This window comes from Pan paniscus, chromosome 5 (assembly GCF_029289425.2).
Source record: "Pan paniscus chromosome 5, NHGRI_mPanPan1-v2.0_pri, whole genome shotgun sequence".
NCBI lineage: Eukaryota > Metazoa > Chordata > Mammalia > Primates > Hominidae > Pan > Pan paniscus.
The window spans coordinates 22,664,261-22,691,116 of record NC_073254.2 but is presented as its reverse complement, the minus strand read 5'-3'; the positions used below and the strand labels follow the sequence as shown (position 1 = coordinate 22,691,116).

General features: G+C 39.8%; 1 protein-coding gene across 2 annotated transcripts in view; it reads left to right on the top strand.

Annotated features, from left to right (window-relative positions):
- Positions 1-26,856, top strand: part of BLOC1S5 (biogenesis of lysosomal organelles complex 1 subunit 5) — a 53,478-nt gene that overhangs the window by 14,160 nt on the left and 12,462 nt on the right. The window contains exons 3-4 of one of the 2 annotated variants that reach the window (XM_008952875.4): positions 9,061-9,190; positions 23,972-24,030. In XM_008952875.4, coding sequence (XP_008951123.2) covers positions 9,061-9,190; positions 23,972-24,030 — 189 coding nt within the window. The remainder of the gene's footprint in view (positions 1-9,060; positions 9,191-23,971; positions 24,031-26,856) is intronic. The other variant, XM_008952876.4, reaches the window with a different exon arrangement.

Sequence of the window (26,856 nt, the reverse complement as noted above, 5' to 3'; positions counted from 1 at the left end):
AGACCCAACATTCATAGATTAAGTTCATGGTCTTATGCGATTGTGGTTTGTGGCGCCCCAAAACTATGACAACAGTAACATCAAAGATCACTGATCACCCTAACAGGTGTAATAATAATGAAAACTTGTGAAATTTTATGAGAATTACCCAAATGTGACAAAGGGACACAAGGTGACAAGGTGAGCTCATGCCGATGGAAATATGGCGCCAATAGACTTGCTTGAAACAGCGTTGCCACAAACCTTCAATTTGTAAAAAACATAGTATCTGCAAAGCATAGTAAAGTGAGGTATGCTTGCGTACACTTAGAAGTATATACATCCGCCGGACACAGTGGCTCACACCTGTAATCCCAGCACTTTGGGAGGCTGAGGTGGGTGGATCGCTTGAGCTCAGGAGCTTGAGACCATCCCTGGGCAACATGATGAAACCCCGTCTCTACAAAGAATACAAAAATTGGTCGGGCATAGTGGCTTGTGCCTGTTCTCTTAGCTACTTGGGGGCTGAGGCGGGAGGATCGCTTGAGCCCAGGAAGCGGAGGTTGCAATGAGCCAGAATCACACCACTCTACTCCAGCCTGGGCAACAGAGTGAGACCCTATCTCAAAAAAAAAAAAAGTATATACATAATTATATACACATTGACATGTATGCATTTATATATGCATGTGTGTACTTAAAACAGTGGTTGGATAAGTTGTTAATAATTACCTAAAGGGAAAGCTATGGAGGAGATAGGGTGCAAAGGATAGGAGTAGAAGCTACACTTCTTTGAATGTATTTTGTTTTACAGATGTAGTTTTGGAGCCATATAAATGTTTTACATAATTTAAATTTTAAATGTAAAGAGCAATTCCTAAAAATCAAGTAAAATGTACAGAAAAAAGCCTGTGTTTTTGGATGGTGACATTGCTACTCAGAGAGAAATTGTTCCACGTTCTTTCTTTCCTTTCTTTCTTTTTTTTTTTGAGACAAAGTCTTGCTCTTGTCCCCCAGGGTGGAGTGCAATGGTGCGATCTCGGCTCACTGCAGTCTCCGTCTCCCAAGTTCAAGCGATTCTCCTGCCTCAGCCTCCTAAGTAGTTGGGATTACAGGTGCCTGCCACCACGCCTAGCTAATGCTTGTATTTTTAGTAGAGATTGGGTTTCACCATGTTGGCCAGGCTGGTCTCGAACTCCTGACCTCATGTGATCTGCCCATCTCGGCCTCCCAAAGTGCTGGGATTATAGGCATGAGCCACTGTACCTGGCCTCTTTCTTTCCCCCCTCCCTTCCCCTCCCTTCCTCTCCCCTCCCCTTCTCTTCTTTCTTTCCTTTCTTTTCTTTCTTTTGAGGCGGAGTCTCTTTCGCCTAGGCTGGAGTGAAGTGGTGTGATCTCGACTCACTGCAGCCTCTGCCACCCTGGGTTCAAGCGATTCCCCTGCCTCAGCCTCCTGAGTAGCTGGTATTACAGGTGTACACCACCATGCCCAGCTAATTTTTGTATTTTTAGTAGAGATGGGGTTTCACCATGTTGGCCAGGTTGGTCTTGAACTCCTGACCTCAGGTGATCCGCCCACCTCAGCCTCCCAAAGTGCTGGGATTACAGGCGTGAGCCACCGTGCCCAGCCAACTCTTCCACATAATTTCAAGGCACAATGATTTGACTTTACATCCTAGTGAAATATACCTTCGAAACAAAAAGTTAAAAAATATATATTAAATTTCTTATTTTAGTAATCATTTTGTTGATGCTAGTATTGGTATTATGACTTGACTGAATCAGCGATAAAACAAACAATTATGTTGGTGTTTTGATAACTGGAAAGAAACAGATAAGACAGAAGAGGGTAATTAGAAATTCTATGGTCTTTAAGTTTGACTATCAATATGAACTCAAGATTTATCTATTTTTTTAAAAAATACATATTTCCTAGCCTTCTCCACTGAAAAGTTAGAAACAATGACCAACCCAATAAAAGTGAGCAGCCTTAGTGCTCAGTCTCCGAATTCCATTTCTACATCCCAGTGGGAGTTAGACACCTGCTCATTCCAAGTCCAGAGCAGGAGATGGAGAGGATGAACCTGGAGCATCAGATCATGCCAGAAAGCAAATGAGCTACTACAAAATACTAGAGTTTTGTCTGAAGCATTCCAGAGCCAGCTTGAATAGGCTCCCACTGGACAAAGCTGGGATAATCTGAGTACCAATTATCTGGTGCAAAAGGCCTTGCGTTTGTCCTGTGAGAAATACTGCAATGGATTGAAAAACTTCAAATACTCTAAATCTATGAGTCATAGGGATATGTACAAACAAACAAAAAACTTTTCTAATCACCTTTAGTGGATACTAGGGAGCCAACTCATTATTTTTGAAACTGGTAAATACGGGAGAAAGAATCAAGTGTTCTGTCTTGCCTTTTGTATGTGAACATTCCTCAGAGTAACCAAATTGTTGATGGGGGCAGTTTCTCCTCATAGAGTATTTCTGCTAGTAAACAAAGACAAAGTGCTACCAAGATGCTGTTGAGAGTATACAACCCATGTCTGAAAAATTCTTGCAAACAAAAAACAGAATCCTGAATTTGATCAGGGCTTTAGTTCTAACGACTAATTTGCAGGAAAGAGAACAGACAAAGGAGTATGTTAAATTACACCATGGGGATTCATTCAGCAAACAACAGACTGTGGGAAACTGTGCAGAACAAATGACTCACTTTTTTCCAACAAATTGCAAGGGAAAAAAGTGAAAGGGGAAATCTATTGGTTAAAAAGGACTTAAGAAACATATTAATCAATTGCAGTATATAAAACTCGTTTAGGTTGTGGTTCAAACAAACTGGGGGATAAAAAACATTTATAGGACATTTGAGGGAATGTGAACACTACTTTGATATTAAAAAATTGTTGGCCAGGCGTGGTCAACAAATGTCTTTTATAGAGAGATGGGACAACCCTGTCTCTATAAAAAATACAAAAATCAACCAAGTGTCATAATGTGAGCCTGTAGCCCCAGCTACTTGGAAGGCTGAGGTAGGAGGATTGCTTGGGCCAGGGAGGCAGAGGTTGCAGTGAGCCAAGATTGTGCCACTGCACTCCAACCTAGAAAACAGAGCCAGACCTTGTCTCAAAAAAAAAATTACTGTTGACTCTGTGTGTGTGTGTGTGTGTGTGTGTGTGTGAGAGAGAGAGAGAGAGGTGGTCTTATTGTTTGTTTAAGGCAAGTCTCTTGTTTTAAAGATATTAATATATGTTGAGATCAAGCATGGTGGCTCATGCGTGTAATTCCAGGACTTCAGGGGTCCAGGGTGGGAGGATTGCTTGAGCCCAGGAGTTTGAGGCCAGCCTGGACAACAAAGTGAGAGCCTGTCTCTACAAAAAATTTTTAAAAAAGAAAAATGAGCCAGGTGTGGTGGTGTGCACCTGTCCTCCCAGCTATTGGGAGGCTGAGACAGGAGGATTGCTTGAGCCCAGGAGTTCAAGGCTGCAGTGAGCCATGATCACACCACTGCACTCCAGCAGTAGTGTGATCTCAGTGACAGAACAAGACCCTGTCTCTACAACAACAAACAAAAAAAAAGATACAGGTTGAAATATTTAACAGTTGAAATGATATACTTTCTAGGATTTGCTTCAAAATAATCTAGAGGGGATGAGGTATGGAACATTGTGGAGGGGAAAAAAATCAGTCATGAGAATTGTTGAAGCTTGGAGTATATGAGAGTTTGTTATATTATTCTCTCACAACTTTTGTATAAGTTGTTAATATTTTATTATGGGACAATTAGAAAAAGTAAGAAACTGGCCTTATAAAAATGGCTCAAAAAAAAATAAAAAACCTCAGTAACATATCTAGTCTATTATTTTTTCATAGTCAAGTTTACCACTCTTTTTTTAAGTAACTTCTTATTTTAATTTTAGATTTGTAGAAAAATTGCAAAGATAGTACAGATAATTCCCATGTACCCCTGTATTAGTCCATTTTCATGCTGCTGATAAAGGCATACCCAAGATTGGGAAGAAAAAGAGGTGTAATTGGACTTAAACAGTTCCACATGGCTGGGGAGGACTCAGAATCATGGTGGCTGGCGAAAGGCACTTACATGGTGGCAGCAAGTGAAAATGAGAAAGAAGCAAAAGCAGAAACCCCTGATAAGCCCATCAGATCTCATGAGACTTATTCACTGTCATGAGAATAGTACGGGAAAGACTGGCCCCATGATTCAATTACCTCCCCCTGGGTTCTTCCCACAACATGTGGGAGTTCTGGGAGATACAATTCAAGTTGAGATTTGGGTGGGGACAGAGCCAAACCATATAATTCCACCTTTGGCCCCTCCAAATCTCACGTCCTCACATTTCAAAACCAATCATGCCTTCCCAGCAGTCCCCCAAAGTCTTAACTCATTTCAGCATTAATCCCAAAAGTCCACAGTCCAAAGTCTCCTCTGAGACAAGGCAAGTCCCTTTCACCTGTAAGCCTGCAAAATCAAAAGCGAGATAGTTACTTCCTAGATACAATGGGGGTACAGGTATTGGGTAAATACAGCCGTTCCAAATGAGAGAAATTTGCCAAAACAAAGGGATTACAGTGCCCATGCAAGTCCGAAATCCAGTGGGGCAATCAAATTTTAAAACTCCAAAATGATCCCCTTTGACTCCAGGTCTCACATTCAGGCCACACTGATGCGAGAGGTGGATTCCTATGGTCTTGGGAGGCTCCAGCCCTGTGGCTTTGCAGGGTACAGCCTCCCTCCTAGCTTCTTTCATAGGCTGGCATTGAGTGTCTGCGGCTTTTCCAGGTACATGGTGCAAGCTGTCGGTGGATCTACCATTCTGGGGTCTGGAGGACGGTGGTCCTCTTCTCACAACTCTGCTAGGCAGTGCCTCAGTAGGGACTCTGTGTGGGGGCTCCGACCCCACATTTCCTTTCTGCACTGCCCTAGCAGAGGTTCTCCATGAGGGCCCCACCCCTGCAGCAAACTTTTGCCTGGACACCCAGGCATTTCCTTACATCTTCTGAAATCTAGGCAGAGGTTCCCAAACCTCCATTCTTGACTTATGTGCACCACAGGCTCAACATCACTTGGAAGCTGCCAAAGCCTGGGGCTTCCACCCTCTGAATTCACAGCCCAAGCTGTATGTCGGCCCCTTTCAGCCACTGCTGGAGTGGCTGGGACATGGGGCACCAAGTCCCTAGGCTGCACACAGCATGGAGGCCATGGACCTAGCCCACAAACCACTTTTTACCCCTAGGCCTCTGGGCCTGTGATGGGAGGGACAGCCATGAAGACCTCTGACATGCTCTGGAGACATTTTCCCCATTGTCTTGGGGATTGACATTTGGCTCCTTGTTACTTATGCAAATTTCTGCAGCCGGCTTGGATTTCTCCTCAGAAAATGAAATTTTCTTTTCTTTTGCATTGTCAGGCTACAGATTTTCCAAACTTTTATGCTCCGCTTACCTTATAAAACTGAATGCCTTTCACAGCACCCAAGTCACCTCTTGAATGCTTTGCTCCTTAGAAATTTCTTCCACCAGATACTCTCAATGATCTCTCTCAAGTTCAAAGTTCCACAGATCTCTAGCGCAAGGAAAAAATGCCACCAGTCTCTTTGCTAAAGCATAACAAGAGTCACCTTTGCTCCAGTTCCCAACAAGTTCCTCATGTCCATCTGAGACCACCTCAGCCTGGACCTTATTGTTCATATCACCATCAGCATTTTTGTCAAAGCCATTCAGCAAGTCTCTAGGAAGTTCCAAACTTTCTTACATTTTCCTGTCTTCTTCTGAGCCCTCCAAACTGTTCCAACCTTTGCCTGTTACTCATTTCCAAAGTTGCTTCCACATTTTCTGCTATCTTTTCAGCCACGCCCCACTCTACTGGTACCAATTTACTGTATTAGTCTGTTTTCACTCTACTGATAAAGACATACCCAAGACTGGAAAGAAAAAGAGGTTTAATTGGACTTACAGTTCCACATGGGTGGGGAGGCCTCAGAATCATGGTGGGAGGCGAAAGACACTTCTTTTTTTTTTTTTTTTTTTTTTTGAGACAGAGTCTCGCTCTGTCGCCCAGGCTGGAGAGCAGTGGCACAATCTTGGCTCACTGTAACCCCCACCTCCCAGGTTCAAGCGATTCTCCTGCCTCAGCCTCCTGAGTAGCTAGGATTACAGGCATGCACCACCACGCCTGGCTAATTTTTTTGTATCTTTAGTAGAGATGGGGTTTCACCGTGTTGGCCAGGCTTGTCTCAAACTCCTAACCTCATGATCCGCCCACCTCAGCTTCCCAAAGTGCTGGGATTACAGGCGTGAGCCATCGCACCTGGCCTGAAAGGCACTTCTTACATGGTGGTAGCAAGAGAAAATGAGGAAGAAGCAAAAGTGGAAACCCCTGATAAGCCCATCAGACTTATTCACTATCAGGAGAATAGTATGGGAAAGACCGGCCCCCATGATTCAATTACCTCCCCCTAGGTCCCTCCCACAACATGTGGGAATTCTGGGAGATACAATTCAAGTTGAGACTTGGGTGGGGACACAGCCAAACCATATCAACACCTCACCCAATTTCTTTCATTATTTAATTTCTTACATTACCATGCTGCATTTGTAAAAGCTAAGAAACCAACACTGATACATTACTGTTAATGAAACACCAGACTTTATTTGAATTTTACCAGTTTTTCTATTACAGTCCCCTTTCTGTTCCAGAATCTCATCTGGGGTACCACATTGCATTGAATGATCATGCCACCTTAGTCTTTGGTCTGTGACAGTTCCTCCGCCTTTCCTTATTTTTTATGACCTTTGCATAAGTCTTGAGTACTGGCTAGGTATCCAATCTGGGTTTGTCTGTTGTTTTTCTCATGACTAGACTGGAGTTATGGGTATTGGGAAAGACTACCACAGAGATGAAGTACCCTTATCACATTACATCAGTGGGTGCATGCTATCAACACGATACCACTGATAATATGAACCTTCTTGGCTTGGTTGAGGTATTATTGCATTGGCTAGTTTTCTCTAGTATCATGTTGCTAGTTTTCTCTACTATAATGTTAATATTTTTCCCTTTCCCTGTTCTATTCTTTGGAAGCAAGTTACTAAGTATAACTCACCCTCATTTTGGGCAGGGAGGGTGGTTTTGCTCTATTTTCTGGAATGGAGATGTTTTCGGGGTTCCTAAAACCACCTGCAAGTTCAGTGATTCACTAGAAGAACTCACAGGAGTCAGTATATGGCCATACTTGTGGCAAGCTCTTTTATGGCAAAAGAATACAAAGCAGTGTCAGCAAAGGGAAAAGGTGCTTGGGAAGCAGTCTGGAGGAACCCAGGTAGAAGCTTCCAAGAGTCCTCCCCCAGTGGAGTCACACAGAATGCACTGAATTCCCCTTGTGACAAGTTGTGACAACACATGTAAAGTGTAATCTTACAGGGAAGCTTGCCTGAGCCTAGGAGTCCAGGGGTTTTATTGGGGGCTGGTCAAGGAGGCATCCTCTGCCTAGCACATACAGCATTTTCAGACTTCCAGAAGGAAAGAGGTATTCAACATTAATCACATTGTTTGTGTAAACCAGGGGTGTCCAGTCTTTTTGCTTCCCTGGTCTACAATGGAAGAAGAAGAATTGTCTTGGGCCACACATAAAATACACTAACAGTAACAATAGCTGATGAGCTAAAAAAGAAAAAAAAATCACAAAAAAATCTCATAATGTTTTAAGGAAGTTTTATAATTTGTGTTGGCCTGCATTCAAAGCCGTCTTGGGCTGCTTGCAGCCCGTCTGCCGTGGGTTGGACAAGCTTGGTGTAAACCATTTAGGCACAGTGAGCCACTTTTATAATTTATGGAAGGGTTTTATACCAACGTAGGAAACTGTTTACTAGTCAAGTTTCCAGCCCCCAGCCAGGGCCAACCTTATGAGGAGGCCTTTCTAATGATAATAGCCTCAGGCCTTCAGTGTTCTTTTCTATATAGGGAAGTATCTACATATTACTTTTACTACCCATTTTTATTTTGAGAAAAGAAAAGGAGTCAGATAAAAAATATAGCACATAATAACAGAAGCTATATGATAGTTAAGTTAGAATGACAAAATGAAATTTAAGATCAGATTGGAGTGTTTAATTTCCTTCTAATAAAATATGTGGCAATCTGGACCATTTTTCTGGTTCTTTTAGTATTTCTCTTGCCAATTTTTTAACAATGCTATAAAAATATTGCTCATATTGCAACTTTTGGAGCATTTCATAATTTTAAAAATGCCTCTGGGTTATGAGGCATTTATTGCCAAATAATTAGAAGAAAGCTGCATAAATTTTCAGTAATAAGTCATAACCTAACAACCAAAACCTGGGTGGATATCTTAGAAAGTAATTACTAAGATTTAGGCTGGGTGCGGTGGCTCACGCCTGTAATCCCAGCACTTTGGGAGGCCAAGGCGGGTGGATCACGAGGTCAGGAGATAGAGACCATCCTGGCTAACACAGTGAAACCCCGTCTCTATTAAATATATACAAAATTAGCCGGGGGTAGTGGCGGGTGCCTGTATTCCCAGCTACTCGGCAGGCTGAGGCAGGAGAATGGCGTGAACCCAGCGGGCGGAGCTTGCAGTGAGCAGAGATAGCGCCACCGCACTCCAGTCTGGGCGACAGGGCGAGACTCCATCTCAAAAAAAAAAAAAAAAAAAAAAAAAGAAAGAAAGTAATTACTAAGATTTAAGACACAATATGGCCGGGCGCAGTGGCTCACGATTATAATCCCAGCACTTTGGGAGGCCGAGGTGGGCGGATCACAAGGTCAGGAGATCGAGACCATCCTAGCTAACACAGTGGAACCCCATCTCTACTAAAAACACAAAAAATTAGCTGGATGTGATGGCGGGAGCCTGTAGTCCCAGCTACTTGGGAGGCTGAGGCAGGAGACTCACTTGAACCCAGGAGGCGGAGGTTGCAGTGAGCCGAGATCACACCACCGCACTCCAGTCTGGGCGACAGAGCGAGACTCCATTTCAAAAAAAAAAAAAAAAAAAAAGGAAAAGACACCATATTTATTAGTCATCTACTTTCTTTTAATAGGAAAAACGTGGTCTTCGAGAAATGCGAGTTCTTGAAAATTTGAAGAACATGATCCATGAAACAAATGAACATACTCTTCCCAAATGTAGAGACACAATGCGGGACAGCCTCAGCCAGGTTCTCCAGAGATGTGAGTCAGCAATTTTTTTTAATTGCTTTTCATTTCAAATGAATGCTACACCAAAATGTATTTTCTTGGGTATTATGGGGGGAGGTGGAGAGAGAGAGGGAAGCTCAGTTACAGAGAAAGTGGTTTTCTAGTGATTAATGTGTGTTGCCATTAATCTCCAAACAGCATTAATCTCCAAAGTGAGATGTGTGCATCTGTGGTACACGAGGCAATCTGTTTAGTATGTGAGAAAGTCAAAACATTTTTCACCTATTTTTACAAATTTTTTTTTTTTTTTTTTTTTTTGGAGGCACAGTCTCACTCTGTCTCCCAGGCTGGAGTGCAGTGGTGCGATCTCAGCTCACTACAACCTCGGCCTCCCAGATTCAAGTGGTTCTTGTGCCTCAGCCTCCTGAGTAGCTGGGACTACAGGTGCGTCTCACCACGCCTGGCTAATTTTTGTATTTTTAGTAGAGATGGGGTTTCACCATGTTGGCCAAGGTGGTCTTGATCTCTTGACTCGTGATCCACCTGCCTCGGCCTCCCAAGTGCTGGGATTACAGGCGTGAGCCACTGTGCCCAGCCAGGAATCTCGGTTCTTGACTACAATCTGTGTTCCTATTCTTGGCTGCTACTTTTCAAAGTTTGTAGTATGCAATTATAATTCTTTACTGTTTAGTAAATGGTGAAGTTTTTTTCCTTTTAAAAAACTATTTATTTTGAGAGGCATTTAAAGGACTAAGTTTGTGTGATTTTGCTTCACTCTGCCATCTTTACCTAGAAATCTTTAAGAACACACTGTAATTAAAAATACAAACGAATTTATATAGCACTTTACTAGTTAGAATTTTCACCTGTATTTTTTCATTTTTTTAATCATAACCCAGTAAGATAAATGTTTATCGTCTTCCCCACCTTATAGTTGAGAAAACCGAAATTTATAATGGTTGAACACTCTAGATTCTCCAATAATAATTGGAGGAACTACCATCCAAGCCTAGCTCTTCTGCCTCCAGAGCTCAAGTTCCACTTCAGGATGTTACTTCTGTATATCTTTGAAAAGGTAGTAAGAAAAGTCTGCCTTTATTCCTGGATTATCACTTTTTCTTGGATTGCCTCCTACAACACAGGCTCCTCCTTCTCAATCTACTTTGTTAGTTCCCACTTACCTTCACGACTTTTCACCTTGTGGTGCTCGGAGGCTTGGTTCCACAACTGCTTTCTTGTTTAAACTCGCTTGGTGAGCTTATACAGAATCACGCCTTTCAATATCATCTGTATACCAATTAATAATTAAATTCCACATTTGTGGTTTTAGCCTGGTCCCATACCCCTGTCTTCCCAACTAAAATTTGAGTACTGTAAGCTCAGGACTTTTGTTGTTGTTGTTCACTGTGGTATCTCAGGCATCTAGAACAATGCCTGCTACTTTATAGCCACTCACTAGTTATTTGTTCATTGAAATGAATGAGTGAGCATTCGGCCAAAATCTGTTCCTAATGCCAAGCTGAAATTATTTTCTTTTTTTTTTTAAAGCTAATACTACATTGACTTAGCTTTTTAAAAATAACTTTACTTTTGTATTATTGTATAATGTACATATTTTGGGGGTACTTATGGTAATTTAATGCTTTCATATAATTTGGAAAGACCAAATTAGTGTAATTCACATATTCATCACCTTAAATATTTGTCCTTTCTTTTTGTTAAAAACATTCAAATTATTCTCTTCTAGCTATTTTGAATTATATAATAGATTATTGTAAGCTATAGTCACCCTATTGATATATCAAATACTAGGTCTTATTTCTTCCATCAGACCATATATTTATATCCATTAATCAACCTTTCCTCATGCCCTCCTCCTCACTATACTTCCTGGCCTCTGGTAACTACCAGTCTACTCTCTATATTCATGAGATCCATTTCTTTAGCTCTCACATATGAGTGAGAGCATGCAATATTTGTCTTTCTGTGCTTGGCTTATTTCACTTAAACATAATAACATCTAGTTCTGTCCATGTGGCTGCAGATGACGGGATTTCATTCATTTTTATGGCTGAATAATATTCCATTGTGTATATATACCACATTTCCTTACCCATTCATGGGAATTTAGGTTGGTTCCATATTTTGGCTAGTACTTCAATAAACACATAAGTGCAGATGTCTCTCTCCTTTTCTTTTAGATATATACCCAGTATTGTGGAATTGCTGAATCATATGGTAGTTCTATTTTTAGTTTTTTGAGGAACCTCCAAACTGTTCTCCATAGTGGTTGTACTAATTTATATTCTGACCAGTAGTATACGAGAGTTCCCTTTTCTCCACATCCTCGCCAGTATCCATTATTCTTCATCTTTTTAATAAAAGCCATTTTAGCTGGGTGTGGTGGCCCACGCCTGTAATCCTAGCACTTTGGGAGGCCGAGGCGGGCGGATCATGAGGTCAGGAGATCAAGACCATCCTGGCTAACACAGTGAAACTCTGTCTCTACTAAAAATACAAAAAAGTAGCCAGGCGTGGTGGCGGGCGCCTGTAGTCCCAGCTACTCAGGAGGCTGAGGCAGGAGAATGGCGTGAACCCGGGAGACAGAGCTTGCAGTGAGCCAAGATAGCGCCACTGCACTCCAGCCTGGGCAACAGAGTGAGACTCTGTCAATAAATAAATAAATAATTAATTAATTAAAACCCATTTTAACTAGAGATGCTATTTCATTGTGGTCTGATTTGCATTTCTCTGATAATTAGTGATCTTGGGCATTTTTTTCATATTCCTGTTGGCCATTTTATGTCTTTTGAGAAATGTCTCTTTTGAAATAGATCTTTGCCTATTTTAAAAATTGGATTCTTTGGGATTTTTGCTATATTGTTGTTTGAGCTCCTTATATATTCTGGTTATTAATCTGTTGTCAGATGAATAGTTTGCTAATACTTTCTCCTCCTGTGGGTTGTCTCTTCAACTTGCTGATTATTCTCTTTGCTTCACGGAAGTGTTTTAGCTTGATGTAACCCCATTTGTCTGTTTTTGCTTTGGTTGCCTTACTTTTGAGGTCTTACAGAAAAAAGTCTTTGCCCAGACCAGTGTCCTGGAGTGTTTCCCCCTAGGCTTTCTTCTAGTAATTTCACAGTTTCAGGTCTTAGATTTAAGTCTTTAATCCATTTTTATTTGATTTTTGTGGATGGTGAGAGACAGAGGTTTAGTTTCATTCTTCTTCATATGGATATCCAGTTTTCCCAGTCATACTGATATCCAGTTTTCCCAGCACTGGTTATTGAAGAGCCTGTCCTTTCCCCATTGTATGTTCTTGGTGCCTTTGTTGAAAATGAGCTGGCTATAAATGTGTGAGTTTATATCTGGGTTATTGATTCTGTGCCATGCATGGCCTGTGTGTTTTTATGCTGGTATCATTGCTGATTTGGTTACTATAGCTTTGTATTAATAATATGCTTTGTAATCAGGTAGTGTGATGCCTCCAGCTTTGTTCTTTTTGCTCAAAATTGCTTTGGCTATTCAGGGTCTTTCGTGATTCTGTATAAATTTTAGAATTTATTTTTCCTGTTTCTATGAAAAATGTCGTTGGTATTTTGATAGGGATTGCATTGAGCCTGTAAATTGCTTTGGGTATTATTGTCACTTTAATGGCATTCTTCCAGTTACAGAGCATGGATATCTTTCCATTTTTGTGTGCCCTCTTCAATTTTTTTCATCAAAGTTTTATAGTTTTCCTTGTATAGATCTTTTACTTCTTTGGTTCAGTTGATTGCTAGGTATGTTATGTTCTTTGTAGCTATTGTAAATAGGATTGCTTTCTTGGTTTCTTTTTCAGATTGCTTGCTGTTGGCATATATAAATGCTATGGATTTTGTATGTTGATTTTGTATCCTGCAACTTTACTGAATACATTTATTAGTTCCAAGAGCTTTTTGGTGAGTCAATAGGTTTTTCTAAATATAAGATCATGTGATCTGCAAACAAAGCTAATTTGACTTAATACCTTTCCAATTCGTGTGCCCTTATTTCTTGCCTAATTGCCCTGGCAGGACTTTCAGTATTATGTTGAATAAAAGTGGTGAATGTGAGCATCCTTGTCTTGTTCTGGATCTTATAGGAAAGGCTCTCAATTTTTCCTCATTCAGTATGATGTTAGCTGTGGGTTTGCCATATATTGCCTTTATTATTTTGAGCTATGTTCTTTTTATACCCAGTTTGTTGAGAGTTTTTATCATAAAGGAAAGTTGGATTTTATCAAATGCTTTTTTAGCATCTATTGAGGTTACCATATGGGTTATTTATAGATTTGCATATGTTGAACCATCCTGCCATTCCTGGGATAAATCCTGCTTGATCATGGTGAATGATCTTTTTAACATGTTGTTGAATTTGGTTTGCTACTATTTTGTTGAGGATTTTTGCCTTTACATTCATTAGTGATATTGCCTGTAGTTTTCTCTTTTTTAATTCTTTTGTCTTTGTCTGATTTTGATATCGAGGTAATGCTGGCCTTGTAGAATGAGTTGGGGATATTCTCTCCTCTTCAAGTTTTTTGAAGAACTTGAGTAGAATTGGTGTTAATTCTTCTTTAAATGTTTGCTGGAATTCAGCAAAGAAGCCATTAAGTCCTGGGCTTTTCTTCGATAGGAGACTTTATCATGGCTTCAACCTTGTTATTCATTATTAGTTTGTTGAGGCTTTCTGTTCCCTCATGGTTTGTACTTGGTAGCTTGTATGTATTTAGGAATTTATTTCTTCTAGGTTTTCCAATTTGTTGGCATATAGTTGTTGCTAATAGTTTAATGACTCTGATGTTTTTAGCCTCAATTTTATTTATTTCTGCTCTGGTCTCTATTATTTCTTTCCTTCTCCTAATTTTGTGTTCCTTGAGGTTCATTGTTAGGTTGTTTATTTGAAGTCTTTCTATTTTTTTGATACAGGCTTTTGCTGCTATAAATTTCCCTGTTGGTACTGTTTTTGCTGTATCCCATAGATTTGGGTATGTTGTATTTTCATTTTATTTGTTTCAAGAAATTTTTTAAATTTCCTTCTTAATTTCTTCCCTGACTCATTGGTTGTTCAGGAGCATGTTGTGTGTGTGTATTTTCCAAGTTTCCTCTTGTTACTGATTTTTAATTTTATTCCATTATGGTCAGAAAATATACCTGATAATGATCTCTATCTTTTCTGAATTTGTTAAGACTTGTTTTGTGGCCTAAGATATGATCTGTTCCAGAGAATGTTCTGTGTGCTGATGAAAAGAACGTGTAACCTGCTGCAGTTGGATGAAGGTTCTGTAAGTGTCATTAAGGCCTGGTCGAGTTTGTAGTTGAACTCTCCAATGTTTCTCTGTTGATTTTCTGTCTGGATGATCTGTCCATTACTAAGAATGGGATGTTGAAGTCTCCTGCGGCTATTGCATTCTATCTCTCCCTTTAGATCTATTAATGTTTCCTGTATGTACTTGGGAGTTCCAGTGTTAAGTACATAGATATTTATAATTGTTACAACCCTCTTGCTGAATTGACCCCTGTATGATTATATAGTGACCTTCTTTGTCTCTTTTTACAGTCTTTGATTTGTAGTCTGTTTTATTTGATATAAGTATAGTTACTCCTGCTCTTTTTGGTCTCCAGTTGCATGGAATATCTTTTTCTGGTTGTGTGGAAATGTAAGACCCAACTAATGTTTACTGAACATTTCACCCAACTGCTGCAGAATACACGTTCTTTTCATTAGCACATAGAACTTGCATGTCTTTATAGGTGAAGTGCCTTTCTCGTAGGCAGCATAAAGGTGGGTCTTATTTATTCAGCCACTCTATGCCTTTTTTTTAAAAAAAAAAAAAAGATTTTTATTCCTTTTTGAAAATTTTAATAGGCTTTTGGGGAACAGTGGTGTCTGGGTATATGGATAAGTTCTTAAGTGGTGATTTCTGAGATTGTGGTGTACACTGTACCCAATGTGTAGTCTTTTATCCTTTACCTCCCTCCTATCCTTCCCCCTGAGTCCCCAAAGTTCACTGTATTATTATTATGCCTTTGTGTCCTCATAGCTTAGCTCCCACTTATAAGCGAGAACATAACGACGTTTGGTTTTCTATTCCTGAGTTACTTTACTTAGAATAATGGTCTGTAATTCCATCCAGGTTGCTGTGAATGTCATTATTTCATTCCTTTTTATGGCTGAATAGTATTCCATGGTGTGTGTGTGTATGTGTGTGTGTGTGTGTGTGTGTATGTATATGTGTATATATATGTATATATCACATTTTCTTTATCCACTTGTTGATTGATGGGCATTTGGGCTGGTTCCATATTTTTGCAATTGAGAATTGTGCTGCTGTAAACATGCATGTGCAAGTGTCTTTTTCATATAATGACTTCTTTTCCTCTGGGTAGATACCCAGTAGTGGGATTGCTGGATCAAATGGTAGATCTACTGGTAGTTCTTTAAGGAATCTCCACACTGTCTTCCACAGTGGTTGTACTAGTTTACATTCCCACCAGCAGTGTAAAAGCATTCCCCTTTCACCACATCCACACCAACATCAATTCTTTTTTTATTATTATAATACTTTAAGTTCTAGGGTACATGTGCACAACATGCAGGTTTGATACATAGGTATACATGTGCCATGTTGGTTTGCTGTACCCATCAACTCATTTACATTAGGTATTTCTCCTAATGCTATCCCTTCCCCAGCCCTCCACCCGCTGATAGGCCCCAGCATGTGATGTTCCCTGCCCTGTGTCCAAGGGAGCTCATTGTCAATTCCCACCTATTAGTGAGAACATGCAGTGTTTGGTTTTCTGTCCTTGTGATAGTTTGCTGAGAATGATGGTTTCCAGCTTCATCCATGCCCCTGCAAAGGACATAAACTCATCCTTTTTTATGGCTGCATAGTATTCCATAATGTATATGTGCCACATTTTCTTAATCCAGTCTATCATTGATGGACATTTGGGTTGGTTCCAAGTCTTTGCTATTGTGAATAGTGCTGCAATAAACATACATGTGCATATGTCTTTATAGTAGCATGATTTATAATCCTTTGGGTACATACCCAGTAATGGGATTGCTGGGTCAAATGGTAATTCTAGTTCTAGATCCTTGAGGAATCGCCACACTGTCTTCCACAATGGTTGAACCAGTTTACACTCCCACGAACAGTGTAAAAGCGATCCTGTTTCTCCACATCCTTTCCAGCATCTGTTGTTTCCTGACTTTTTAATGATTGCCATTCTAACTGGTGTGAGATGGTATCTCATTGTGGTTTTGATTTGCATTTCTTTGATGACCAGTGACGATGAGCATTTTTTCATGTGTCTGTTGGCTGCACAGATGTCTTCTTTTGAGAAGTGTCTGTTCATATCCTTTACCCACTTTTTGATGGCGTTTTGTTTTTCTCTTGTAAATTTTTTTGAGTTCTTTGTAGATTCTGGAGTTCTTTGTAGATTCTAATATCCAGAATCTACAAAGTCAGATGGGTAGATTGCAAAAATTTTCTCCCATTCTGTAGGTTGCCTGTTCACTCTGATGATAGTTTCTTTTGCTGTGCAGAAGCTCTTTAGTTTAATTAGATCCCATTTGTCTATTTTGGCTTTTGTTGCCATTGCTTTTGGTGTTTTAGCCATGAAGTCCTTGTCCATGCCTATGTCCTGAATGGTATTGCCTAGGTTTTCTTCTAGGGTTTTTATGGTTTTAGGTCTAACATTTAAGTCTTTAATCCATCTCGAATTAATTTTTGTATAAGGTGGAAGGAAGGGATCCAGTTTCAGCTTTCTACATATGGCTAGCCAGTTTTCCCAGCACCATTTATTAAATAGGGAATCCTTTCCATATTGCTTCTTTTTTTCAGGTTTGTCAAAGATCAGATGGTTGTAGATGTGTGGCATTATTTCTGAGGCGTCTGTCCTGTTCCATTGGTCTGTATATCTGTTTTGGTACCAGTACCATGCTGTTTCGGTTACTGTAGCCTTGTAGTATAGTTTTAAGTCAGGTAGCTTGATACCTCCAGCTTTGTTCTTTTTGCTTAGGATTGTCTTGGCAATGCGGGCTCTTTTTTGGTTCCATATGAAGTTTAAAGTAGTTTTTTCCAGTTCTGTGAAGAAGGTCATTGGTAGCTTAATGGTGATAGCATTGAATCTATAAATTACCTTGGGCAGTATGGCCATTTTCACGATATTGATTCTTCCTATCCATGAGCATGGAGTATTCTTCCATTTGTTTGTGTCTTCTTTTATTTTGGTGAGCAGTGCTTTGTAGTTCTCCTTGAAGAGGTCCTTCACATCCCTTGTAAGTTGGATTCCTAGGTATTTTATTCTCTTTGTAGCAATTGTGAATGGGAGTTCACTCATGATTTGGCTCTCTGTTTGTCTGTTAATGCTGTATAGGAATGCTTGTGATTTTTGTACGTTGATTTTGTATCCTGAGACTTTGCTGAAGTTGCTTATCAGCTTAAGGAGATTTTGGGCTGAGACAATGGGGTTTTCTAAATATACAATCATGTCATCTGCAAACAGGGACAATTTGACTTCCTGTTTTCCTAATTGAATACCCTTTATTTCTTTCTCGTGCCTGATTGCCCTGACCAGAACTTTCAACACTACATTGAATAGGAGTGGTGAGAGAGGGCGTCCTTGTCTTGTGCCCGTTTTCAAAGGGAGTGCTTCCAGTTTTTGCCCATTCAGTATGATACTGGCTGTGGGTTTGTCATAAATAGCTCTTATTATTTTGAGATACATTCCATCAATTTTTTTTAAATTTTTTAAATTATGGCCCTTCTTGCAGGTGTAAGGTCTTGTCGAATTCTGGTTTTGCTTTGCATATCCCTAAAATTATTGATATTGAGCATTTTTCATATGTTTGTTGGCCATTTGTATATCTTCTTTTGAGAATTGTCTATTCACAGCCTTAGCCCATTTTTGATGGCATTGTTTTTCTCTTGCTGATTTGTTTGAGTTCTTTGTAGATTCTGCATATTAGTCTTTTGTGGGATGCATAGTTTGCAAAGATTTTCTCCCACCCTGTGTGTTGTCTGTTTGCTGATTATTTCTTTTGCTGTGCAGAAGCTTGTTAGTTTAATTGAGTCCCATCTATTTGTCTTTGTTTTTGTTGTATTTGCTTTTGGGTTCTTGGTCATGAAGTCTCTGCTCAAGCCAATGTCTAGAAGGGTTTTTCCAATGTCATCTTCTAGAACTCTTATGGTTTTAGGTCTTAGATTTATGTCTTTGATCCATCTTGAGTTGATTTTTGCATAAGGTGAGAGATGAGGATCCAGTTTCATTCTTCTACATGTGGCATGCCAATTATTCCAGCAACATTGGTTGAATAGGGTGTCCTTTCTCTAGTTTATGTTTTTGTTGGCTTTGTCAAATATCAGTTGGCTGTAAGTATTTGACTTTCTTTTTGGGTTCTCTATTCTGTTCCATTGGTCTATGCGCCTATTTTTATGCCAGTTCCATGCTGTTTTGGTGACTATAGCCTTGTAGTGTAGTTTGAAGTCAGGTAGTGTGATGACCTCAGGTTAGTTATTTTTGTTTAATCTTGCTTTGGCTATGTGGGCTCTTTTTTGGTACCATCTGAATTTTAGGATTTTTTTTTCTAGTGCTGTGAATATTGATAATGGTATTTTGATGGGAATTGCATTGAATTTGTAGATTGCTTTTGGCATTATGGACATTTCACAATATTTATTCTACCCATCCATGAGCATGGGATGTATTTCCATATGTGTCGTCTGTGATTTCTTTCAGTCATGTTTTGTAGTTTTCCTTGTAGAGGTCTTTCACCTCCTTGGTTAGGTGTATTCCTAAGTCTTTTGCTTTTTTTGCAGCTATTCTAAAAGGGGTTGAGCTCTTTAATTTGATTCTCAGCTTGGTTTCTATTGGTGTATAGCAGTGCTCCTGATTTGTGTACATTGATTTTGTATCCTGAAACTTTCTGAATTCATTTACCAGTTATAGGAGCTTTTTGGGTGAGTCTTAAGGGTTTTTTAGGTATACGATAATATCTTCAGGGACTAGTGACAATTTTACTTCCTCTTTACCGATTTGGATGCCCTTTATTTCTTTCTCTTGTCTGACTGCTCTGGCTAGAACTTCCAGTACTGTGTTGAATAGAAATGGTGAAAGTAGGTATTCTTGTCTTGTTCCAGTTCTCAGGGAGAGTGCTTTCAAGTTTTCCCATTCAGTATAATGTTGGCTGTGGGTTTGTCGTAGATGGCTTTTATTACCTTAGGGTATGTCCCTTCTATACCGGTTTTGCTGAGGATTTTAATCATAAAGTGATGCTGGATTTTGTCAGTTGCCTTTTCTGAGTCTATTGAGATGATCATGTGGTTTTTTTTTTTTTTTTTTGACTGTTGGTCTGTTGCTCAGGCTGGAGTGCAGTGGCGTGATCTTGGCTCACAGCAACCTCTGTCTTCTGGGTTCAAGCAATTCTCCTGCCTCAGCCTCCGGAGTAGCTGGGATTACAGGCGCCTGCCACAATACCCAGCTAATTTTTCTATTTTTAGTAGAAAGGGGGTTTCACCATGTTGGTCAGGCTGGTCTCGAACTCCTGACGTCAAGTGATCCACCCGCCTTGATATCCCAAAGTGTTGGGATTACAGGAGTGAGCCACTGTGCCTGGCCTTTCTTGAGCTCACTGACTCTCCTCTGCTTGATTCATTCTACTGTTGAGAGTCTCTAATGAATTTTTCAGTTCAGCAAATGTATTTCCCAGTTCCAAGATTTCTGTTTGATTTTTAAAAATTATTTTAATCTGGCCAGGCGTGGTGGCTCACGCCTGTAATCCCAGCACTTTGGGAGGCCGAGGTGGGTGGATCACGAGGTCAGGAGTTCAAGACCAGCCTGACCAACATGGTAAAACCCTGTCTCTATTAAGAATACAAAAATTAGCCGGGCGTGGTGGTGCACGCCTGTAGTCCCATCTACTCAGGAGGCTGAGGCAGGAGAATCGCTTGAACCCAGGAGGCAGAGGTTGTGTATGCCGAGATTGTGCCACTGCACTGCAGCTTGGGCAACAGAGTGAGACCCCATCTCAAAAGAAAAAAAATTGTTCTAATCTCTTTGTTAAATTTCTGAATTTTTTTCTGTGTTATCCTGGAGATCACTGAGTTTCCTTAGAACTGCTATTTTGCATTGTTGGTCAGAGTTCATATATTGCCATCTCACTGAGGTCATTCACTGACTGGTTCTTTGCTTTGTCTGTTTAGGGAGGTCTTCATTCCTTGTTTGCTGTTGTTTCTTGTGGATGTACATCTGCGTCTTGGCATTAAAGCATTAGTTATTTATTCCCATCTCCTCTATCTTGTTTCTGTTTTTATTGGATACATTTGCTTAGAGAGTCTTTGTATTTTACCTGCAGATTTCTTTTTTTCTTTCACTAGGTCACTGCTTCTTTTCAGCACTAGACTGCACCTTAAACCCAAGTCTGCCTTAGTTCTAGTAAACAATCAGAATGCCACTCATCTTGAATGGGGGAGGTCCGCAAAGGGATATCTCGTTAGTGTGGGAAGGCTGGCTAGGCAGCCTCTGTTCCCAGGGGACCTGGGGAACGAACCTCGAACCTCGTGCAGTGTGGTGCTGCTGAGTAGCCACTTTGATTTGGTGTCTCCTTTGGCTGAGTTACAGAGCAGAGTTTCTGAAAGACTGGGGGTGGAAGTGGCACCTGTCTCCTTTTTTTCTGGCTGTCCTTGAGGATATGTCTGCCCTCGGGTATCACAAATGCTTTCCATGGGTTAAGGCAGGGACAGTTCTCCTGCCAGGGAGCCCAAGATGATGGGGAAGCAGATCATCCAGCATGATCCCTCTTTTAGCATAGAAACCATGAGTCAGGGAGATGTCCCATGTGCTTGGTGCCAAGGCAGGTTGGGGAAGGAATGTTACAGAGATGGAAGTCCAATTCTGTTCCTGTCTCCTCAGAGTGTTTTCATTTCTCTGTGGCCCTGAGAACTGTCTTATCCTCATGTTTGAGTTCTGGGGTATTGCTGGCACTGTATACCTGATTTTGGTTTTCTGTTGTGGAGAGTGAAGCTAGCTCGCTTCTGTATCCGCATTTTGGAACTGCAAGTTGTGAAATTATTTTCTTATGTGTGTATTTGAGGTTTACTTATAGACACCATGATAGAATGAATTTGTTTCTTTTTTATGTGAGGAAAATAGAACATTGTTAACTATGGTATGTGGCACAAATCTACTTGAATAATCTTTTGGTTAAGAGAAAAAGCACTTGATAAATTCTTGACTTTTTTTTTTAAGTCAATATAGTCTCCTAAAACACTGAGATAACAGGGGAAATGGCTTCGTACTGAGTTACAACCAGTAAGTGTTGCAGATGTGATAGGAAGGTTCAGAGAAATGGGCCTTCTTGGTGTCACTAATTGTTCAAAAAGGGAATGTTTGGTGCAGTCTGGTGATTGTCTTTGACTTTAGAAAAGCAAGTTTCATAAATTCAGAAAGTAAACCTTTTCCGTTGTGTGCCTAAAGAGTTAAAAGGTGAATTGCTTCAAAGGGACTGTAATTTCTAAAAGTGGATATTCTGTCTAAACATAACAAACCTGATGAGGAACAAAAGTGCACCTTTGTCAGATGTGTTCTGATTAGAATTTTAAAGGACGTAACAGATGACAAAGTAAGTGGCAGAAGCCTGTAACTCTTTTTTTAGGTTAGGCTCAGAATCTTCTGAAAGTGATGAAGCTCCTAACAACTGCCAAATGGATTTTAAGTTATGTTCTCAGAGCCAGTGGGGGGAAAAAACAACGCAGGAAATGATAGAAGCACTGCTTGGGAAAGATGATGTAATGTTAATATGCCACAGAAAGAAGGCAGAGCTAATCAACTCCTGTTTTTTTTTTTTTTTAATATTTTCTTTTTTAAAAATCAATGATTGGGAACCCAATTTTCAATACTTAAATATTATCTTTGATATAGCTAAAATTAATGGTTACTGATAAAAACACAACTTTCTGAAAACAAAATTCTTCTCTTTTACCATATTCCCAGAGGGAGAGGCCTAACATTTCTCTGAAAGAGAAATCACAGTCCCTGCCCTATTGTGGAACTTGTGACCTAGTTGGGGCCGGATTGGGGTGGGGTAGGAAGACATAATTGTAAAACAATTAGACAAACCTCCAATTTCAGCAAAGGCAAGATATTAATAAATGGTAGGATACACACACACCTGATTAAGGAATTTCAAATAGGGAAAATCCTCAGAGGGAAGGGACTAATCAGGAGGGCTTTGTGAAGACAGTAAACCTTGAACTGGGCTTTTGAAACAAAACAGTTTAATTAGTGGAAAGAAATAAGGAAAGGATTTTCTTTAGGGATAGTACAATAAATAGAATATTGGTGACAATGAACAGTTCTTGATTGCTTATTGTATTTTTTTGTTTTTGAGATGGAGTCTCGCTCTGTTGCCCAGGCTGGAGTGCAGTGGCACGATCTTGGCTCACTGCACCAGGTTCGAGTGATTGTCTTGGCTCAGCCTCCCGAGTAGCTGGGACTACAGGCATGTGCCACTATTCCCAGCTAATTTTTGTATTTTTAGTAGAGACAGAGTTTCACCATGTTGGTCAGGCTAGTCTCGAACTCCTGACTTCAGGTGATCTGCCCGCCACGGCCTCCCAGAGTGCTGGGATTACAGGCGTGAGCCACCGTGCCCGGCCTGACTGCTTATTTTATATGAAGAACTACTCTAAGTGGTTATCATTATTAATATTGAAATGATTTACTTTTAAGCATAGTATGTACTGTGTTCTCATTTAAATTTTATGTCACTTCTGAAGCCCTGTTATTAGTTGTTATGTTCATTTTACAGATGAGGAACTAAGGTGCTGAGAGATAGGAGGACCAACAAGAACAGTGCCTGGCACAAAGCACATGCTCAGTAAACATTTGTCAAATGAATAATTGAGCGAGCAAACATGCCCAAGATCATTCACACAACTGAGTGCCAAATTTGACTGACTAAGGCTCACTCTTAACCTGCACACTACATGTCTTTATTTGGATAAAGTAAGTGAGAACATTAATGAACAGAAAAAAATGCATCTGACGATGAAAAAGTTTAAATAACTGAAGAATTACAACTGGTTTCATTGATGAAATAATTAAAGAGGCGGTAGAGTGTTGATAGTAAGAGCCAAGTCTTTACAGCCAGAAAGATCTGACTTCAAATCCTGTTTCCTGTACTTATTAGTTTTATAACCTCCTTGATTGACAGCGTCACCTCTCTGTACCTCAGTTTTGTCATCTGTAAAATGGAATAGTGATCATTTCCTGATAGGAAAGTGGGATTAAGAGGGATAATACATAGATCTTGGCACTTAGTAAATAATAAATAATTACAATAATTATTACTAGCAGTTCTTAAGAAAGAGAAATGACTTAATGGAGATGGTCCAGAGGAAGTTGAATCTTGCACTGGCAGCCAGGATAAATTAGAAGTCAAGAGAGCACAGGCAAGAATAGTAGAAAGTTGTTGAAGTAATGTGGTTACCAGGTACTGCAGTGAGAGAGCTGTAGACAATCTGTCATTGGAGTTAGTATTTAAATGCCCTTCAGCTTGTAGCTCAAAGCTCAAGAATTATGGTTGTTCTAATTATGACATCCTGAATATATTGGCAAAACTTATTTTCCCCTTCTGGCCATCCCACCACCACCAAAATAATATCAGTTTTTTGCACAGTTTTTTGAGATCTAAAACAATTCATGTACTCTCCACACACACTCCTCCCCCAGGTATGTGTTTCCTTGAACATGGTCTGCTGACTGAAAACCCATGTCTTTTTCATTTCAGTGCAAGCAGCTAATGACTCAGTCTGTAGACTCCAACAGAGGGAACAGGAACGAAAAAAGGTAAAAGATCATTTAGATAATGGGGCATATAAGTCTTGCATCTTTATTATCATATTATTAGCAATTGCTTTTGATCAGAAAATTCTCTGAATGCAGTGAGTTTCACATATTTTAAAATGGCTGATTCATTGAAGATGTGTTGAGGAGGTGTGGTCATACCATCAATATTTTTATAATTGAAATTGCAGAACTCTCTTTTTTCCTTTTCAACATTTCCATCTTTTCCCTGAAAGTGGTATTTGTCTCCTGGAGGAGAGAGAAATTAGGACTTTTACATGGAACAACAAATAACCACCGGATTGGAGATATAAATCTTTCCTCTGAGCCTGAAGTATTGAGTATATTCTGTATATTTCTTCTAGAAAGGGAAGCATTCATGCCTGTGTAGGTTATTTAATGAATAGCCATAGGAGTATTTGAATCATTTGCTGGGCAGTGCTTTGCTTATTTGAATTATATGTTAACTAAATTCAGATGTGGAAAAATAGCACAAGAATTTAAGTTCCTGTGATAATTTGGTGGTTTTCACTTGCAATTATCATAAAGTGTTTTTGTAACTTATTCATTGCTCTAAACTAATGAATATACATCTTACACTTATTAAGAAACATTGAAAAGACTAAGTCACTCTGAAAATAATGCCTTTTTGCTTGTATGTGTGTGTATCGACAAATGTTACTGTCTCCATTTATCTGGAATGTGTTGTGGTTAATCCACAATAATAGTTCAGATCTGTCACTGTATAAAAATATGATGGAATGAACCTTCTCCGAGTTTCAGTTTCTGTACCCTCTGCTCAAATCTAAATGTTGATGTAAAGTTTGAAAATTCAACAATGTGATAATTGAAAGGACTTGACATTTAAGACAGATGGGAATGCTGCCCAAGGATAGTGGGACCCCGCAGGCCAGTCAGGAAGCAGGGCCACAGCTGAGCTCCTGGATGAAGTGGCAAGGCAGAGCTGTGGTCAGGGAAGTTTGTGTCAGGATGGGGTGCTTGCACAGCATGCAGAGAGTGCTGGAAAGGCAGGCAGGGCTGGGGACGTAAGTGGACCATGCCAGGCTGGACAGCAGATATATTTTTAATTCCTCTACTTTGCTAGGTGCCACAGGGGATGATCGATTTTGTTAACTTTAGGGCTGTTCCTACACTTAAGGAGCTAAAAGTCTTGGAGTCCCAAAGCACTAACACTATGATAATAGAGGATAAAGTAAGAACTGTGATCATTCCTAAGAACTTTTTGGGATCTTGGCAAATAAAGTGTAATTTATTAGGAAGATAATGGCATTCAAGCCTGACCTTGAGCAGAAGGAACTTAAATTATAATTTGAAGAGTTTCTCTTGTCACTTTGAAGTATTTCTACATGTGGTGTATTAGCCCTGTGTATAGTAGGAAGATGACCAGATTGGGTAAGAAATACCTGGCTTCTTTTATTTCTGGTGTTGGTTCCCTGTACTAGCTAGCTATAAGCCCTTGGACAAATCCTTGAGCTTCCAGCTCCTCGTTTGCAAACTAATGATCTATTCTACTTATCTGATAGATTGATGGGTAAATTGCATTATAAAAATTATTTGAAATGACTTTGAAAATTGTATCTTACTATCAAAATGTAGGGCAGCATTTTTTTCCTGCCAGCTCACTGTTTGTTTAAGATGCGAGCGGTCACCGTGTGGGTAAGAGCCCTGCCGTAGTCTGTTAGAGTCTGTGAAGCACTTGAGAATCCTTCCCATTGATGATTTTGCAAATTGAAAAGTGCTGTCTGTCCCATGGTTTAAAAAGCAGTGGCCACAAGAAATAAGAATATTTTAATATTTAATATGAAGTACATTTCTTTTTTTTTTTTTTTTTGAGATGGAGTTTCACTCCGTCACCCAGGCTGGAGGGCAGTGGTGCAGTGGCTCACTGCAATCGCCGCCTCCCAGGTTCAAACTATTCTCCTGCCTCAGCTTCCCAGGTAGCTGGGATTACACCTATAATCCTAGCTAATTTTTGTATTTTTAGTAGAGACAGGGATTTACCATGTTGGCCAGGCTGGTCTCGAACTCCTGACCTCGGATGATCCACCCGCCTCGGCCTCCCAAAGTGCTGGGATTACAGGCGTGAGCCACTGTGTCTGGCCTGAAGGACATTTCTTATAGATATTATGTCTGGGGATATTTTCAAACTAATTTTTATAGAATATATATTAAAAATTAGTATTTTAAAATATACTGAAACGTTGTTTCACCAGAAGTTGGTAAGTCTGTGAGACTTAAGTTTGTAAGCAGACTTAGATTTGTTACCCTAATTTTCTTTTCTGAAGATAATTTAATAAATTAACCAACTTAAAGTCATAAACAGATCTACTTCTCTGCTCAAAGTAAAAATTCTTTACATTCTTATTGGAGCAATAAACTTTTAGTCCTATCTTTATTTCTTTTTTCTTTTCTTTTTTTGTTTTACTGCCATATGTAGCTTCTTCTGAATCTGTGACATGGCAGAGGTTTCAAACCCCACACATACACATGTGCACGCACACACACGTATGTCATAAAGGTAAAGTTTAATTTCTCATCTAGCCAATGTAAACAAAGCAAAAGACCTGACCTCTAGCTGCATTTTACAACCTAATGTTAATTGTTGCCCTTGGTTATACTATTGCACACATTTTGTATATTTGAAAGGTTCTCAGAACAAAGATGGGAGTAGTAATGAGATAAAATAGACTATTGCCATTACTCATTAATTCTTTTTTTTTTTGAGATGGAGTCTCACTCCGTCACCCAGGATGGAGTGCAGTGGCACGATCTCAGCTCACTGCAATCTCTGCCTCCCGGGTTCAAGTG